The following is a 19337-nucleotide window of genomic DNA, read 5'->3' as shown; positions in this document are numbered from 1 at the left end:
CTTAGCATTTCTTGCGCATATGTGATCCCTCCAACGGGACTCAGACCCCTCTGAAATGAATCAGACCCCCTCGGTAGATGGTCTGAGTACGATTCGCTTCACCTGTGCATTTTAAACACAACACGCTACAGGTTCGTTTTGCCTTTTGCCGATGTATTTTAGCCCTGAGGCCCCATCAGAAGCTAAAGTGGACCAGAAAGAGAACGGAGTACTCTTTCTGTTCATTTTTTTATAAGATTATTTGTTGGGCTTTATGGCCTTCAATTAATTGGCTAGCTTGAAGACAGGAAAAGGGAGAGAGAGAGGCGGGACGACATGCAGCAAAGGGCAGTTTCAAACCTGGGCCGCTGCCAAGGACTCAGCATACGGGGCACACACTCTACTGGGTGAGCTAGAGGTTGCCCCAATTGTCGGGTACAGAGCTCCGTGTGAGCACGTGCTTTTATGACTGTCAACATAGCCAGCAGCTAACGTTAGCTACTCCGCTGCGCTGTGGTGTAATCTCTGGCTATGTGAGACTAGCTTCTAGCAACATTGTTGTGGATGCTGTGTTCTCAGCCTGGCAACCTACGTGAACTTTGAGTCTGGGGAGGAGGGGGGGGCGGGGGAGATGACTCTCTCCAGTATTTTGAATTTGTACTGCAGTAACTATTTTAAGAGGCTACCTGTCAGTTTTACATATTGGACCTTTAAGTTAACTAACAATGTGAACGCAAAAAGATCCGAGTCCCTTTTCTGTTGGTCCACGTTTTGGTCCACCTTAAGAGGACTATACAGGTGCTGGTCATACAATTAGAATATCATGAAAAAGTTGATTTATTTCAGTAATTCCATTCAAAAAGTGAAACTTGTATAATGTATACATTCATTCCACACAGACTGATATATTTCAAGCTTTTATTTCTTTTAATTTTGATGATTAGAACTGACAACTAATGAAAACCCCAAATTCAGTATCTCAGAAAATTTGAATATTGTGAAAAGGTTCAATATTGAAGACACCTGGTGCCACACTCTTATCAGCTAATTAACTCAAAACACCTGCAAAGGCCTTTAAATGGTCCCTCAGTCTAGTTCTGTAGGCTACACAATCATGGGGAAGACTGCTGAATGGACAGCTGTCCAAAAGACGACCATTGACACCTTGCACAAGGAGGGCAAGACACAAAAGGTCATTGCTGAAGAGGCTGGCTGTTCACAGAGCTCTGTGTCCAAGCACATTAATAGAGAGGCGAAGGGAAGGTAAAGATGTGGTAGAAAAAAGTGTACAAGCAATATGGATAACTGCACCCTGGAGAGGATTGTGAAACAAAACCCATTCAGAAAATGTGGGGAGATTCACAAAGAGTGGACTGCAGCTGGAGTCAGTGCTTCAAGAACCACCACGCACAGACGTATGCAAGACATGGGTTTCAGCTGTCCCATTCCTTGTGTCAAGCCACTCTTGAACAAGACACAGCGTCAGAAGCGTCTCGCCTGGGCTCAAGACAAAAAGGACTGGACTGCTGCTGAGTGGTCCAAAGTCATGTTCTCTGATGAAAGTACATTTTGCGTTTCCTTTGGAAATCAAGGTCCCAGAGTCTGGAGGAAGAGAGGAGAGGCACAGAATCCACGTTGCTTGAAGTCCAGTGTATAGTTTCCACAGTCAGTGATGGTTTGGGGTGCCATGTCATCTGCTGGTCTTGGTCCACTGTGTTTTCTGAGGTCCAGGGTCAACGCAGCCGTCTACCAGGAAGTTTTAGAGCACTTCATGCTTCCTGCTGCTGACCAACTTTATGGAGATGCAGATTTCATTTTCCAACAGGACTTGGCACCTGCACACAGTGCCAAAGCTACCAGTACCTGGTTTAAGGACCATGGTAGCCCTTAATTGGCCAGCAAACTCGCCTGATCTTAACCCTATAGAAAATCTATGGGGTATTGTGAAGAGGAAGCTGCGACACACCAGACCCAACAATGCAGAAGAGCTGAAGGCCACTATCAGAGCAACCTGGGCTCTCCTAACACCTGAGCAGTGCCACAGACTGATCCACTCCATGCCACGCCGCATTGCTGCGATAATTCAGGCAAAAGGAGCCCCAACTAAGTACTGAGTGCTGTACATGCTCATACTTTTCATGTTAATACTTTTCAGTTGGCCAACATTTCTAAAAATCCTTTTTTGTATTGGTCTTAAGTAATATTCTAATTTTCAGAGATACTGAATTTGGGATTTTCATTAGTTGTCAGTTACAATCATCACAATTAAAAGAAATGAACATTTGAAATATATCAGTGTGTGTGACTTTTTGAATGGAATTACTGAAATAAATCAACTTTTTCATGATATTCTAATTATATGACCAGCACCTGTATGTGAAAACACTAAGAATCAGATCTGTTCTACTCAAATCTGGTGAATAAAAACGCACCTAATTGATCAGATGTAGAGACCATTAAAGGCGCTGACACATCAACCTGATTATCGGCCGTCGGACAGTCTGGCGAGGTCGTTGACTCGAGTCTGTTCGGTGTGTTCCGTGCCGTCGTCAGCCGGAGGAGCCGTCTGCCTTCATTTGGGCCGATTTGACACGTTGAATCGGAAGGCGGGCAGTCGGACTCAATGGCCAATCTGATTGGTGGAGTGCTAACCCGGAAATGACGAGGGTGACGAGCGTGACGAACGCCTCTCAAAATCTGACGAAAACCGTTGAGCTGAATTGAAGACAGATTCGGCAACTGCACGGCCTATTTCTCGCTTAAAATGTTTTCAGAAACACGTTTCGGTGAACTATTTTCGTAAAATATGAGATCGTATTCCGAACAAGCCGCCATTATGGTCTGGCTTTGAAATTCTGGAGAAGCCAGACACACGCGACGCGTTCGTCCAATCAGCTGCCGTTTTTCATTTCATGGGCGACAATACAGATTAGCGCCGCCTGCTGTTATGGAGACGTATTACGTCTCGCGCACACGCAGAACGTACGCTCAAGTCGGCGTCGCTTCGGTGTGTTCCGAGGCACTTTTTTGACCAACTCGGGGAGGCAGTCTGCCGAAGGTCGGCCGTCGGGTTGGTGTGTCAGGTCCTTAATACAACAGTGCTACTGAAAACCTTTACCTGAACTGACTGGTGTCAGGAAGAGGTTTACCTTTCTCTTGTCTAGTCGGAATCTACTTCAGGTTAATATTTGGGTAAATATCATTTATACTTGTACATGGAAAAGCATCCACCCCTCTCTATGTTTATGTGTTATTCCATCAAATATATAAAGTCACTACAATGTCTGGAGGAAATTAATAAACATGGCCAGAAAACTGTATTCTAATATGTCAACATGCTTTCTCCTTTATTATCTCTTGCCTTGCCCTTTAGTGCTCTTGTGACCATTTAGCAAATTTTACTATGCATTTATTTTTCTATTAGCATAGCATTCCATGACAATGTTTCAATCAGCATTGTCTATTTTTTAACAGTTTTGTCATCACATCGTTTTCTCAGTAACTGTGTGATTGGTGTGTATGAAATGTTTTCCCCTTCTTGGTTTCAAAGACTTAGAACTTTAAAGCATAACAAAAGGTCCAAAGTACAGCGGATGTGATCACTAAAGCGTCGTTATCATATTCCTGTCTGGGCTGATGCCTTGATAGCAGCTTAGCCAACGCATACTGTAGTTTGTTGAACACCACACGGCGCATGCAGCCAGTCAAACAGACGTGTCTTACCTGTCGAAGCTTCTCCCTGTGCGTGTTTGTTAGTGGTTTAGTCCAAGCGGCAAAGTGCTTCCCACCCCATCCAATCTTCCATCTGCAACAAGTTGCAAGTTGCTCTCACCTTAAAGGGAGGGAGGGAGGGAGGGAAAGGAAACCCCCCAGCTCCTCCCCTCACTGAGAGCAAAGTTCAACTTCCTGGTGTGCAGTATAGTGGGACAGACTGAGAAGAAGTGCTGAGAAAAAGTCTTCGTAAAAGGATACGAGTGGGTTTATAATGGGATGTTCTCCGTAGCAGTTATAGTATACGTAGCTGGCTCAGGGAGCAGCACTGAGGAGACAAAGAAACTGGTTCTGCAACCTGCCTAAGCTTTGAATGAATGGATGCACTTAACCTACACAGGTAGTGCCTTGTAGCAACTTGTGCAGTGGGTCATTATTTCAGCTGCCGTGTTAAAACATTGTTTGTTGCAGCAATTGCAACACTGCAGTAAATGCAAATTTAAAAAGGTGCAGTTCAATGAAAATTGTTTCATAATATCAGCCTGTTGGGCTAATGATTAGGTTGTATCACCTGCACTTTTATAATCCATAAGAAGTACAACATTGAATCATTTAAAAAGCATGATTAAACAGCATTTTTAGACCTTCACGTTGGTAAATTAAATGTGAGCATAGTATGCTTTAACAGATTAACTTAATGAATAAAATACTGTGTAAAAAAAAATCATTTCTGAGATCTTTGTTTTGGTTTCTGGTCAGAATAGCTGTGATGGCGTTGGGGGAACTTGTGACCTCAGTAATGCTTTGAGCCCGACTGTGTCTCCTTCTTGTAAGTAGTCTGGATCAACGGAAGTACATTTCCAGGATAACTGCCGCTGACTTGGGGGGGTGAACAACACACAGCACAGAAACACAAACCCTTTTTTTCCCTTTTGAGTCTGACCATCTCAGCGCCACCTTCCCCCTTTTCTTTTTTGGCTATCCATCATTAGACTCACACACTGTCTGTTAACATTACCGATTTCCAAACGTGACGAAGAAAAAAAAAAGAGGTGTTCGATGGCTTTACGTCATAGGCCGACCAGGGCTATGCCATTTGGGGAGGGGCCAGTCACTGATCCCCCTATATTTCAGAAAATCCTAGACATGGTTGTGATCGTTAGTGCTTTCTGATAAGCCTGCGTTTGTATTGAAATAAGAGGCTGCTGCGGCCCGCCGTACGGGTTGAGCAGAGGCTGCACAGTTTGACCAGCGGGAAGCGGCCGGGCAGGGCCGGGCAGCGGCCTGGCAGTGACCGCCCACCAGGCCACTGGATGGTGTTGCTAAGAACTTGCAATGTATAACTATTATCAGACTGGCCCTCGCAGCCTCAAAAACACTACCGGCCCACCGGGAAAAGGCCCGACTCTCCCGAATGCCACTCCGCCTCTGGTATGTGGCGTTTTCTTTTGCGGGGTGAAAATGTTCCACCAAAACAAGTTCCTTCCTGAGACTATATCGCAGAGCCACCATCACTGTGTCCAGAGCTTAGCGCCGGCCAAGACGATTGTGATTGGTTTAAAGAAATGCAAAAGTTTTTTTTCTCCTATCCCAGAGCACGTGTGGTGTAGCCAGACCTTCCTCCACAGTGCTGTGAAGATAGAGCTGGATATGAGAGACTACTTTGAGCCTGACTTTGTCTTAGTTATCTAGTTGAACAGAGGGCTATTTCACAAAACCAAGATAAGGGATTAAGCCAGGATTTCCCAGTTATCCTGGCTCAATTTAGCCTTGACTCGGTTTCACAAAAGCAGAGGCACCTAAGTTACCATGGAGATTTATTCTGTACAGCTAGCCTGGTCCCAACCAGGCTAACAGCCAGGATTTATTAATCCTGGAGCCTTTTCTGTTCACTCAGCAGTGGGTTTACCGTATTATTATCAGCCATTAATTATCTATGTGACATTGTTACTGTTATATTGTTACTGTATGAAGACTGCTGTTCATATTGTTGTTTGAAGTATATTACGGCAGTTGTTGAGATAATTAGAAAAGGCTGATAAAGTTGCCAAATGTGTTTTAAATGAAGTCAGTTACTAAGGGCACGATATAAAGTGCTGGACATGTGTGCTTCTATAGTGGACCAACGCACCTTCTATTATTTTTGTTGATACATTTTTTTTGTGTTCTTTAACAGCTATAATTTGGGAGGATTGTACAACTTTAAGAACATATCCTAAATTGTACAATCCTCACAAATTACAGTCTTAGTTCACTGAACCAATAACTATACATTGTAGACTACATTCATGTAACAACAGGGAGAGGACACCCCAATGGTTTTTGACCTTACTTTTTGCTGGGGGGAAATAACTGATGAATATCACTCGGTTACATTCATGTTTGCAATGTGCAGAGTCCAGTTTCTTCAGTGTCTTTCTTTTCGATGTCCATATATACGAGGGAGCAAAGCATATAATATGTAGAGAAGGAAACTCGGCCTCTGTAAAAAAAAAACAATTTTTTAAAAAACGTGAGAAAAAGCGTGGCAGATAATAGCGGACAGACTGAATGAGAGTCTAAAAATATACATTTATGAACTACTGCTCTTAACTGAAACCATTCAATGAGTCACTGTCATTTGCAAAAACGAACAGTTGTACACTTTGCATTAAAAGCGAGCAGTGGAAGTTAATATGACTTAGGAAATTTATATTTTAACCCATGAGAGAGAGCGAGGGAGAAACAGAGTGAAAGAGATATGTATGCATCATATTCTAGCGTTGTAGAAAATTGATCTTCATGGTACATTTCCTGAGTAACATTATCTTCTGCTTACTTTTAAGGCAAACAGTACAACGGTTAATTGGTGCACATGATTAGTATAGAATCCTTGAATGGTAGGATTATGACGGCTTCAATTCAAAGCAGTAGTCAGTTAATGAATATTTTTAGGCATTCAGTCGGTCCGATCGTCTGCCACGCTTTCTCTTGCCGTTTCATTACAGCGGTCGTGTTTCTTTTTTACAAATAATGTGTTTCACGTTATCATACTTCCACAAGAAGCTGCTGTTCACGCTGTATAACGTATGAACAATGTGTATTCTCCATTTTAGCATCAGTAAATCTGTTATCGACCTTGTGGTCTGTTAAGAAAAGCCGTGAACGCACATCTATCCGAATTACTTCAGCCCGGCTCGACCTAGTCGCTCCTCCTCAGCCCGGCTTGGCCTTCGTGAAACGCACAGATCAGACTAGGTCAAGCCTTGCTTTATCGGTTATCCTGGATTTATAAATTCTGCTTTTGTGAAATAGACCCCAGGTGACTGAATTATATTGTTCTTAATTGTCTTATGACCTCAGAATTAAACCACGTTGGTTAATAACGGTAATAAAAACACCCAGCATTGCTCTGAAGGCAATACAAAACAATTAGCCATTTGAATATGTATTAATAAGTAAACACATAACAGATAATGAGATGAAAGTTTAATTCATTTTCAAATATCCTCTTTAGAAATGCAAGAGTTGTAGTGTGGCGTTTAAGTCCTGCAAACAAACAAACAAAAAAACCGTTCTAGTGGACAGTGAGCTTGTAATTCCTCACCCGGCCACTACGTGACACTGTGAGTTAAGAGGCTCATTATCAGGTTTGTATTCACGGCATCAACTTCCTGTTTGTTTCCTGGCTTTACATTAACTGTGAACTGTACAGTACAAATCATTACTAAGGAATACAAGACACCATACAGAATAAAAGGCACTGAGTGTCATACCACGGACACAAGACAATGTATTTTCTGTAGATAAATGACATATTGAATGTTTGCTAGTCTGAGCATTCGGCAGTTTGCAGGATACTAACCTGCTGTAAAATTGCTATCAGCTCTGTATTTGTTAACTTACAATAACAATGCCGCTAGCTCCTGCAAACCAGTCCCAGTTGATTCGGTCCAGTCAAAAGGACGAATATTATCAAACCTTCCTGAGAAACAACGCCAACGAAGCTTTTCAAACACTTGCTGGTGAGTTTGTTCAAATTAAACACACCTGGAAATTATTAACGTTACCGGTTCGTAACCCTTCGGTAGTAGGGTTAGGGTAGCACAGGTGGTTTAGCAGGTTCATAGTTAATTAAGGACATTGCATGGGGAATTTGGGACACTAAACTGCACGTATACCAGGTTAACGTCAGCTTTCTTCACTTTAACATGTAACGTTAGCTTTCTTCACTTTAACATGTAACGTTAGCTTTCTTCACTTTAACATGTAACGTTAGCTTTCTACACTTTAACATGTAGGTTAACGTCAGCTTTCTTCACTTTAACATGTAACGTTAGCTTTCTTCACTTTAACATGTAACGTTAGCTTTCTTCACTTTAACATGTAACGTTAGCTTTCTACACTTTAACATGTAACGTTAGCTTTCTTCACTTTAACATGTAACGTTAGCTTTCTTCACTTTAACATGTAACGTTAGCTTTCTACACTTTAACATGTAGGTTAACGTCAGCTTTCTTCACTTTAACATGTAACGTTAACTTTCTTCACTTTAACATGTAGGTTAACGTCAGCTTTCTTCACTAACATGTAACGTTAGCTTTCTTCACTTTAACATGTAGGCTAACGTTAGCTTTCTTCACTTTAACATGCAACGTTAGCTTTAAAGCAAACTCAGTGCAGTCTCTTATCTTACACACATATATATATATAGATATATATATATATATATCTAGATAGATAGAGAGAGAGAGAGAGAGAGAGATATATATATCTCTTACACTTTCCATCCCTTCATCAATTCGCCATATATTTAATACATCGATTAACGTTACTATCTAATCCGTTAGTTTCCTTGTCTGAAATGTGAAGTTTGTTCACACATTGCTTCTGCTGTGCACGACTGTAGACGGGAAATAATGGCCCAGTATATTTGATAATTATTGATGATATAGCTGCTGCTTTGTCATGTTACGCCCCATCAAATGAAACACATTTGGTTTTCATTTTCCACAACATAGTTAACTAGCTTTGCGCTGGTGTGGATGTTTGTGATACCCAAACCTAAATACTATACGTCTGCTCAGTCTCACTACTTTTCATGAGTAACAGTTAGTTTATTCAATTCAATAGTCACTAACCACTGTTATAAAGCACAGATTAAGTGTTATCATCAAAATAAAACCTCTTTTTGTATGTCAGAGTGATAAAGCAAATGTGAATTCATATCTGAAACTATATCTGTGGTCTGTGTAGGATATGCAGCACTTGCTCTCTACTGAAGTTTGTTGTTTCTGTCTGTAGGATCCAAAAGATGGCTGGACTGGAGGAGAGAGATAGAGCTGCTGTCAGACCTCGCATACTATGGTTTAACAACATTCACAGGTAGTTGCTGACCTAGTTCTAGCATTGTGGAGTAAGGTCTGGCTACTCCACACATACACTACCGGTCAAAAGTTTATGGTCTCGTAGACATTTCCACTCCATTATAGACAGAATACCAGCTGAGATCAGTTGCATTGTTTTTTTTATTTAACCAGGGCAGCAGTTTTCAGATTACATTATGTGCTTACATAATTGCAAAAGGGTTCTCCAATGTCTTCTCAGTTAGCCTTTTAAAATGATATCAGATTAGTAAACAGAATGGGCCTTTGGAACATTGGATGAATGGTTGCTGATAATGGGCAATGTAGATATTGCATTAAAGATCAGCCACGTCTTTCTACAACAGTCGAGAACCCTTTTGCAATTATGTAAACGCATAATGTAATCTGAAAACTGCTGCCCTGGTTAAAAAACAATAATGCAACTGATCTCAGCTGGTATTCTGTCTGTAATGGAGTGGAATGGACATTTCTAAGTGACCCCAAACTTTTGACCGGTAGTGTAAATTCTGGGATAGGAGGGGAAAAAAAAACCTCTGGTTCGTTTGCATTTCTTTGAACCAATCACAATCGTCTTGGGCGGCGCTAAGCTCCAGACGCAGCGACGGTGGCTCTGCAAAAAAGTCTCAGGAAGGAACTTGTTTTGGTGGAACATTTGCACCCCGCAAAAGAAATCACCTTATACAATATTAAATGTAGTTAACTGTTGATACAATACAGTAATGTGAGCTATTTAAATCAGCTGATACATGGTTAAAATTCGATAGCTCTGACCAGTGTATCTCCGTTTGTACTTCGTCCACAACAATCCCACCAATCAGTCCCAAAACATCCCAGTTAGAGAGGAAACGCCGTAAACATATTCTTTGTAAATGTTATCATTCCCCGAAAGAATCAAGCAGGCCTGACTTGTTGCATCATCCAAAGTTTGTTCAAAACTTGTCATTTTTAACGTGTAGCTTGCTAGCTCGAAGTTTGTTGTTGTTTCCTGAAGGGAACAGAGTTTGATAACGGCAACACAGAGAGAGAGCGGTGAGGGACTGAATGTCAGGCAATTATCCTGGAAATGTACTTCCATTTATCCAGACTATTGCCAACCAAAACAACATGAAAATCTGACTTCATGTATGTTATGAGTTATTAACAATCATTTGTGTCATTCTCCTCCCAAGGTTACCAAACCCTGGGCGAGGAGTATGTCAACATCGTCCAGGTGGATCCCACGAAAAGTCGAATCCCCTCTCAGACCAGACGAGGCCTCTTTGTCCTGTGCCACTCCTTCTTTCCCTACCTCCTGGACAAGGTCCTGGTGTGCCTGGAAAACGAGCTGGGATGTGAGCAGGAGGGCGGCGGGGGCGCCAGGCAGCAGCAGGCGGCGTCCTGGCTGTGGAGCCTGGAGTCCTGGCTGAGGCGACGGACGCGGAGGGCAGTGGCGCTGCTGTCGGAGCCCCAGAGGAGAGCGTGCCTGCCGGCCGTGTTTGTCCTCCATCAGGGTCTGACCCTCCTGCACCGCCTCCACGTGGCTCTGTTCTACATCAGCGGCTCTTTCTATCACCTGTCCAAGAGGGCGGCTGGTATCAGCTATGTAGGTGATTTGTTTTTTTGGTTTTTTTTATACACGTCATACAGTACTGTGTAAAAGTTGTAGGCAGGTGTGAAAAAATGCTGTAAACTAATAATGATTTCAAAAATGGAAGTGTTAACAGTTTATTTTCATCAATTAACAAAATGCAGAAAAATACTAGACTCAGTTTCCTGCTTGTCGGTCAACGATTTCATTTTGCTTTCTTTTGGGTGTGTGTGTGTGTGTGTGTGTGTAACCCTGCACGTAGAATGTTTATAAGGAGAACTTAGGCCTATCGACAGGAATATATTATCGTCACGGGAAAAATACATCGATGACAGCTTCAGAATTTCGATGTCGATACATTTTTGATTAATCGTCCAGCCCTACCAAATGATCTTCCAACATTTGTGTATGTAAATCCTCCTTTATACAAACTGCTATTTAACTACTGTTTAAGGAACATATGATCTCTACAGTAGTTACTCTTTTTTTTGCTGCAACAAGTGTATCATTGAAGTTGACAAAGCTGAACCACTGGCTGTAGGATTTAACCCGGGGTTTACATCTCCACTAATGTCCCGTGTAGCTGCGCGTGACGGGGCTCAACGGCGATGACGGGACCATCCGGAGCAGCTACAGGCTGCTGGGGGCCGTGTCCCTCCTCCAGCTACTCATCACGGTGTGTCTGCAGCTCAACAACTTCAGGCAGAAACAGCGCGCCAGACAGGAGTGGAAGCTCTACAGGAACCTCAGGTACAGGACCTGGTCCCGACCAAAGGACACAGCTCTGTCCACTTAGACCTAGGGTTGGGTACTGAAACCCGGTTCCACTATGGAACCGGTTCCTACGCAACCGGTAGGAATCGGACCGGATTAGAACACAAATTTCGGTTCCTCATTTCGGTTCCACTTAATGTGTCGACTGAAATATTTTCCCTCTGTTGCTCTGAAACGGACGTAAAAATATCCCACTTTCTCTGTAGTCTACCGTTAGCTAGCTACCGTAAATGTAGGCTACTTTTAAAATGCCATCTTTTCCCTCTGGGCTCACCAAAACGGACGTAAAAGCCTTTCTTTGATGTCATTTTTCAGTTTTTTAAGAACTGTTTAGGAATCGTAAAAATCCAAACGATACCCAACCCTACTTAGACCCCATCTATGTAGATGCTGATTTTACTCGCGTTAATCAGTAACCATCGGTGCAAACCAAGCCACTGCGAGAGCTACTGTACGTCTTCTAATGAAAGAGTTGTGTAGCAGTAAAAGAATGAAATGGGTTAACTCTCTTTAAATATCTTTTGAACTGTGTGTCTGCAGTCCTCAGCGCACAAAGAGCTCGGGCCCCAGGGCAGCCAGCTGTATGCTCTGCCTGGAGGAGAGGAGACACGCCACCTCCACCCCCTGTGGACACCTCTTCTGCTGGGAGTGCATCACCGAGTGGTGCAACACCAAGGTCAGGCTCACGCCACGATATCACACTCAACCTCCGGCGCTAGAACTCTACTACGTGATTAGTTCTTCGGGAATTAAAAAACAATAATGGCTCTCTGTCTACATCTATTAAATACCCCCCCACCACAAAAAAAAAAAAAATCACGAGCCATGCTGGGAGTTTTAATATTTTAATTTGTTGTTACTTATTGATCCTCTTTGTGTCCTTTTTAAAAGGCATCATGTTTTGAGGGAGAATTTCCAGGGAGACTTCTGTTTCTTATTGTTGGTAACAGGAGATGACATTAAGGAGATGTTGAGGCAGTGTGCATAATAAACTAATAATAATAATAATAATAATAATAATAAACTAATAAAACTAAAATAACTCGTAATTAAACAACAAGGATGAAACTGCAGCAACAGCCTTGTAAATCAAGGTTACATTTTTTTTTGGGTGCATTTCATCTTTTGTCGGTGCTTTGAGAATGACACGCTGTCTTTTAGTCTTATTTGTGCAGGTTTACAGGGTTTCCGCGGGTCTTAAAAGTCTAAAATTTCAAAATCAAAATTTTGGGCCTTAAAAAGTCTAGCCAATCAAATCGCCAGGGCGGGCTTTATACGATGATGGACAGATGGTCAACAGTAACGTAATCAACCACGTCACCAAAGAGCACTTGGGTTGAATTTGTTTACAAAAAAGACGGCTGCCGCTGGAGAACTGAGATGTGTAGATAACGCCATCGCGTCTGTTACACAAGAGATCGACAGCACATTCATTTTAAAAGAGGAACGGAGAACCGCGATCAAGGCATTTGTCGATCAGAAAGATGTTTTTTGCTGTCCTTCCTACGGGATTCGGGATTTATTATCTGGCCCCGATGGTCGCTAAGAAGATGGGGCGCTCTGATTGGTTGTAGGTCTATCTGTTGCTCTGATTGGTTGGAGGTCTATCTGTTGCTCTGATTGGTTGGAGGTCTATCTGTTGCTCTGATTGGTTGGAGGTCTATCCAATTGAGTGCAGAGGCATTTTCTTTCCTGGTTCGGTTGAAACCCGCCCCATGATCACAGCCCAGTGGAGCAGCATCAGACTCATATTCTGACTAGAACCTGAGTCTGACCACGTCAGGCTATAAAAAGTCTTAAATGATCCTACATCCGTGTAACACTACTTCTAATGCTCACGGAAATGTTTTTTTTTTTTTTTACTGTTGTAGTTCTTTCTTTCGCTCGTCCAAATATAATTTGCTGTATATGTACAGCTCATTATTATGTCACTTTTATTCAATTTTAATAGTTTTATTTACTTTGCAGGTATTTTGTGACTCTGAATTTCGTTGTATTTTTATGTTGTAATAAAGGTCTTAAATTTCATTCAAAAAGGTCTTTGAAAAGTCTTAAATTTGACTTGTGGAAACCTGCAGAAACCCTGGGTACACACCAGATTATAGCTCCCGAAATGTTTTCATTTTAACTGATGAACATATAAGCAACTCAAATAAAAATGTTCTTGTTCGAAAAGGGTAGGAAAAGGTTGAGAACTTTTTCTGGTCCTACCCTGTCTTTTTTTAATCTTTCATCAGTGTCCATGTTCAGCTCGGTCGGCGTGAACTAATCAACCCTTTTGGACAATAACGATAAAATAATCTGAACAGATGAACCAAAAACCATTAAACAGTCACCAAATAACAAATAACCAAACAAGAAATCACTGGTCCTGCTCATTGAATACTTTGTTTCTGAATAGTCTTTATAGTTTGGATAAATTGTAAAATTTTGTAGTCCTAATGCAGTTAAGTTTCGTATTCCCACAACTGTCTGTGTGTATGCAAACGTGCCATGTCTCTTTTTTTTGTGTTTTACATCCCACAGGCAGAGTGCCCCCTGTGTCGGGAGAAGTTCCAGCCTCACAGACTGGTGTACCTGAGGAACTACAGCTAGAACTACAGAGCCTGAAACCACACACACACACACACACACACACACACACACACACAGAGACACACTGCTCAGAACTTTGTGCCAATGTACTGTAGCTTCTGCAGGTATAAACCTTTTTTATGTTCTTTTCAAATTAATTGCTTTTGTTGCTGAACAAAAGTTGTTGATTGAGAATAACATTTTGGATTGTATCAGTCAAATCTTGTAAATATTACTTTTAATTTAATTAAAACTTTATCAGATGCTAATAAAATGTAAGAAATGTCCAATTTTTTCTCTTTTATTTATTGTGTGTGGATGTGACATTATGTCAGTTTTTATAGTTTATTTATAGCATGTCATGCAATTTGTGACTTTTGTATGAAAAGTGCTATACAAAGATTTGATTGATTGATTGATTGATTGATTGATTATGACCTATACTGCAGCCAGCCACCAGGGGGAGATCCAGATGTTTTGGCTTCACTTACACAGTCGATGTATTTACCCCGGTTTAAATATGTGGATCGATAGTGGATGCGCTATGTATAATCCGGCCCTGACTGAGATATATATATATATATATATATATATATATATATATATATATATATATATATATATATATATATATATATATATGAGAGAGAGAGAGAGATATATCTAATCATATATAGAGATATATAGATAGATAGATAGATATATATATATATATATAGGTATAGATAGATATATACCCACTATAATATATTAGACTACACCACTGTGTAGATATACCATATAGACATACTGACAAGCTAAATGTGCTTTGTACATCAAGGTACCAGCTCCAGTAAAGAGATCATCAGAGACTTGGGAGACTTCTATGTAGGGCTCTTCATCCTGGCCATCATTCTTTAAGGACCGGTATGCGGTCTTCCTTGTCCATCCCAATTACACATGCCTTTAAATGTTTGGGTTGACAGACAGAATGAATACAGTGAGCCAACACATACCGGTACATCGAAGCAACACAGAAAACCAAAGGCCGAATCCATTAGATAACTGTACATGGAAACGTTGGACCCAAAGGCTTAATAACGACGTCACTCCGCAAATTTTGCTAGCTACATTTCTCCAACTAAGATCCACTCATTGTAGGCTCTAACGTGAGCTATTTTAATAATTCACGTGCAAAAAGCGTGTTATTGTTGCTATCGCGCGTTATTGTTGCTAACGTGCGGTCAGATTAATTATGCTAATAGTTGCACTGTGACTTTAGTTTAACGTTAGCTAGTTGGTAATTACAAAAAATAACTTCACTGGTCTAACATGAATATTACAAAGTAAATTGTGCATGATGAAAGTCTTACTTACTTAGTTTATTTATGTCCCTGTAGGCTAGTCTTAGATTTATAAAATACGTGAATCTTGTGTGAACTGGAAGGAAACGGGAAGAGCTGCGCTCGAGCCTCGTCTAGTCACAAAGAAATTGGGGTTGTTAAAACAATGTGTGAAACAAAACACTTTATATTCCCTTATCTTAATTTCAAATGTGGATCAAACAAGCGTCCATTACAGTATGACTTAGCTTTGTCTTATTTAAACGTGCTGCTGTGCTGTTACCTGGCTGTAACTCATTTGTCGGAGTCAAAAACAGAATAATTGTGACTTGACGTTGGCTTTGCATGTGGAAATGCGGCATTGCATGATGGGAATTGCGCCACATTTTCTCCGGTAAAATATAAATAATCATTGTGATCCTGAGAACAAAAGTGTTTCCTCCTTATTAAAGTCATGTCGTTTCTTATACTCTTAAAATCTCTGGTTTTGTTAATTTCCATATTCGGCACCCTTAGTCATCATGGTGTGTCTGTGAAAGACTCCGCCGTCTGAAGTAATAATGATTATACTTACCTGGCAGGGGAGATATCATGATCAACAAGGTGGTTTACCCAAAGGGAGGCATAGCCATTGCACAGCGGCTTTCTGAACTTTGCGAATTCCCCAAATGCGGGAACCTCGACTGCGGAATTTGTGGTAGTGGGGGACTGCGTTCGCGCTTTCCCCCTAACAAGATGTCAAACGAAAATAATATCATGTAACAACGGAGAACGGTCTAAACTGTATTATGTTCTTATTTTGTCAGTGATGTACAAGTATCAATGAAAATAGCAATCAATACCATGTAATCATATTGATTACACGGCCTTGTCGAATGCTTGATTCTGATTGGTCAATCGCGGCATTCTTGAACGTTGTTGCAACAGACCGTTGCCATGGACGGAGTTTTGATCGCAGGCTCTAGCGGACCATTTTTAAATCAATAAAACCATGTTTAAATCAATATTTGTGCTCATACGGAGCCCATACGAGAGAGATGGTGGAGGAAACGAGGATCCCCTAGCAGCGCTATTGGCAACGGTGCAAACAGAGCATTAAGCTAGCTCCGTGGTTAGCTAACTCACCGGCCAAAACCGGGAAGCAGGCAGGTTCAGTGGTGTAGTCTCTAATATATCCATGTGTAGTCTACATCAGTGGTTCTCAAAATTCTTTCAATAATGTACCCATTTTAAAGGTCCAATATGTAATATATTTACTGTAATAAATCCAAAAATGACCCCAATATGTCATCAGATATTAAGGAAACACGCTAAGTTGAAATACTATCTTTTCTGACATCATTGCTAATGCCAGTATTTTTTCCTTTTGAAATTTCCGTTCCGTGACGGAATGTCTGTTTGTGTTTTGGCCTGTGTGTTGTTATCAACTGCCCAGTTTGACAGCCAGGCCGGGTTGCCAGCTATACCTGTAGAAATGTAAACCCAGCACGCTACAATTTAACGTTAGCTTAAACAGCTTAGAGCCCAAAAGGAGGGCTAATTTATCACAACTACAAGGGACGGGCATTTTATGTAATTTTAAACATTTGTGTACTCACATTGAATTATATAGCTAGAGTACCTAAGTTGGTTACTCGCAAAAACAAATGAGACACAGCCAGTAAGGTGATCCCGACTGATCCTGGCTAACGACGCAGTGCTAACCCTGCTAACTGCTAACGTTACCGGAGGACCAGTCAAGCAATCCACAGCTGTTTACACGTGTACAATGGTGAGTTATTTTAAGCCAAGAGATGGAGGCTGTGAATCGGGAAGAGAGGACTGTGAGGTCCCAATGAAGTGTGTTCAGTCGGGTGGAATAGGACGGGCAAGGTAGTGGTATTTTTAGTAGTTCCTATCCTGGCGTGTGGAGAGGATGACGAGGTTGTCGGATGAGGTTGTCGGGTTTTTAGGGTTCCCACTGTAATTCTAAGCCGAAAAAGCGTGCCTGTCAGTTGGGTACAGAGCTCGGCGTGAGCACGGGCTTTTATGACTGTCAATATAGCCAGCATCTAACGTTAGCTACTCCGCTGTCTAACATTGTTGGATGCTGCGTTCTCAGCCTGGCAACCAACGTGAACTTCGTGTCTGGGCAGGAGGGGGCGGGGGAGACGACTGTCTCCAGTATTTTGAATGTGTACTGCAGTAACTATTTTAAACACTAGCTGTCATAATACATACCTTTAAATTGTTTCTTTAAGCCAAGTACCCTCTGACTAGCGCTAATCATTTTTGGTAGAAAAAAAAGTCAACAACAGCCTTGTACCTGAAAAAACATTTAAATGCTGATGAGAAAAGATGACAAAAACTGTAAAAAAAATAAAAAAAAAGACAAAACCTTGGAAAAAGATGGAAGAAAGAAGGAAGGAGGTAAGGCAAGAATAGGTCTATCAAAAAATAGAGTAAAAACTATCAAAAACTTCAAAAACAGTGACATAACTTCGAAAAAAACGAGACACTTGTAAAAAGTAGGACAGTAGAAGGAAGGAAGGCAAGAATAGGTCCAAAGAAGGCAACACAAATGTCACATTTTTGGTAGGAAAAAAAAAAGTCTACATAATAGGAAAGTGGGGAGGGGGGCATTGTGGTAAATTGTTACGCAACAATTTGTGCCTTTTCTGCATCAATTTATGCTGGAAATGTCGTTATTTACGTAAAGGAAATTATTATTATTAAGTATTCTCCTGTTTTGTTCACTTTATTGTTGTATTGAACGGTTATTGGCCAGGCGTCAATGCTTACGCAAGGTAATGGAACCAGATTTGTTCGGGTCCTATCCCCTGACCAGTCGCCTATCCTAACCTTAACTACTCGAGGTCAATGTCTAACCTCAACCAATCGGGCTGCTTCGTATGGCGGGACTTGCCTAGAAGTTGCGTGGGATCCATAATAATACGGGGGGGACATGTCCCCTGCATTCCCCCGTAATCTATGCCTGTGAAACCATTATATCCTCAACTACTGCCTAGGGTGTAATTTCTACTGGGGACAGGCCCACTTTTCAAAATCCCTTTGCCCCTCCATTAAACAATAGAGAAAGTAAGACATCTTTTTCTTACACATAGTTTAGTACTATTCTTTCTGGCAGAATTTATCATTATGATCAACTTAATTATTTCCTGGATTTTGTATCATCATAGTCCGTATAAATATATGTAGAAATGCAGGAAATGGCATTGGCATGGGGGGAAGACACCCCCCCAGACACTTCTCAAACCAAAGGTACACCTTTGACTACTGCTCAGTGGACAACAGACAAACAGAAGCAGACAGACTGTGCAAATGTAAAGTTAGGTGTTTGCTAAAGCCCAGCCAGTACGTGTAGTCAGCAGACCCGGCTGAAAACCAACAGATGCTGCTTAAAGGAGCATTAGCAGCAACACTCAACAGATTAATGATTTTCTAGAGCTTTCTCACGGCCCAAACCGGCTGCCAGCACTCAAAAGTGTTTACATCCAAACATTCAGTCCCAACACACTCTGGGAGCATTTTCTCTGTCCTGTTGACAACCAGCCAGTTCACTTACACTGATCTCATTTTGGGTAATCAGATTTTCCCCCTCCCGTGGAGAATATGGCTGACGATGGAGGCAGATGCTGCCAGGCTAACGCTGATCCCCGAGCTACGATGATGGATGTCTCCTGCTCTTCCCCTTCTCTCTCCTCATCATTTACAGCTAGGCAGTTGGCTAATTACACCCTAAAACAGCATTCATTTGAAAGTATTAAACTTTCCTCCCTGTTTTTAACAGTGTCTGTAGGGAGGCAACAAAGGGAAAGCTGCGGATGTTGTTAGCTGCAGAATATTCTTCCTCCACAGCGGTGTCCACAACGATCTCCACTTTTGAGTAAAATCGAAATTTTTGACATCGAACACTTCATTTCCTGCATTCTGGCGATTTTTTCTGCAAAAATGTGTGCCTTTTCTGCATCAAGTTATGTTTAAAATGTCTTTATTTATGTAAAGGAAATTATAATAGTTTTTTTTTTGGGGGGGGGGGTTGCA

The 19337-nt window shown here is 41.4% G+C and overlaps 2 protein-coding genes and 1 non-coding gene across 3 annotated transcripts in view; 2 read left to right on the top strand and 1 right to left on the bottom strand.

The window, feature by feature from the left end:
• Nucleotides 1-3962, bottom strand: part of plch2a (phospholipase C, eta 2a) — a 214598-nt gene extending 210636 nt beyond the window's left edge. Inside the window, exon 1 of the mRNA XM_078254204.1 lies at nt 3703-3962. The gene's annotated coding sequence lies outside the window, so the exon portion shown is untranslated. The remainder of the gene's footprint in view (nt 1-3702) is intronic.
• Nucleotides 3963-7359: 3397 nt separating this feature from the next.
• pex10 (peroxisomal biogenesis factor 10) lies at nt 7360-14261 on the top strand. The gene is made up of 6 exons (XM_078254203.1): nt 7360-7694; nt 8974-9054; nt 10226-10638; nt 11207-11373; nt 11938-12073; nt 13924-14261. Exons 1-6 carry the CDS (start codon nt 7583-7585, stop codon nt 13990-13992), a joined length of 978 nt encoding a protein of 325 aa, XP_078110329.1. The 5' UTR covers nt 7360-7582; the 3' UTR covers nt 13993-14261.
• Nucleotides 14262-15859: 1598 nt separating this feature from the next.
• On the top strand, nt 15860-16022 carry LOC144521419 (U1 spliceosomal RNA). Its single transcript, XR_013502318.1, has one exon. It is a non-coding gene; the product is annotated as a U1 spliceosomal RNA (small nuclear RNA).
• Nucleotides 16023-19337: the final 3315 nt, after the last annotated feature.

The sequence above is a fragment of the Sander vitreus genome, chromosome 7, assembly GCF_031162955.1.
Source record: "Sander vitreus isolate 19-12246 chromosome 7, sanVit1, whole genome shotgun sequence".
NCBI classification, from domain to species: domain Eukaryota; kingdom Metazoa; phylum Chordata; class Actinopteri; order Perciformes; family Percidae; genus Sander; species Sander vitreus.
The sequence above is the reverse complement of the archived record's forward strand: the minus strand, read 5'-3'. Positions and strand labels throughout refer to the sequence as shown.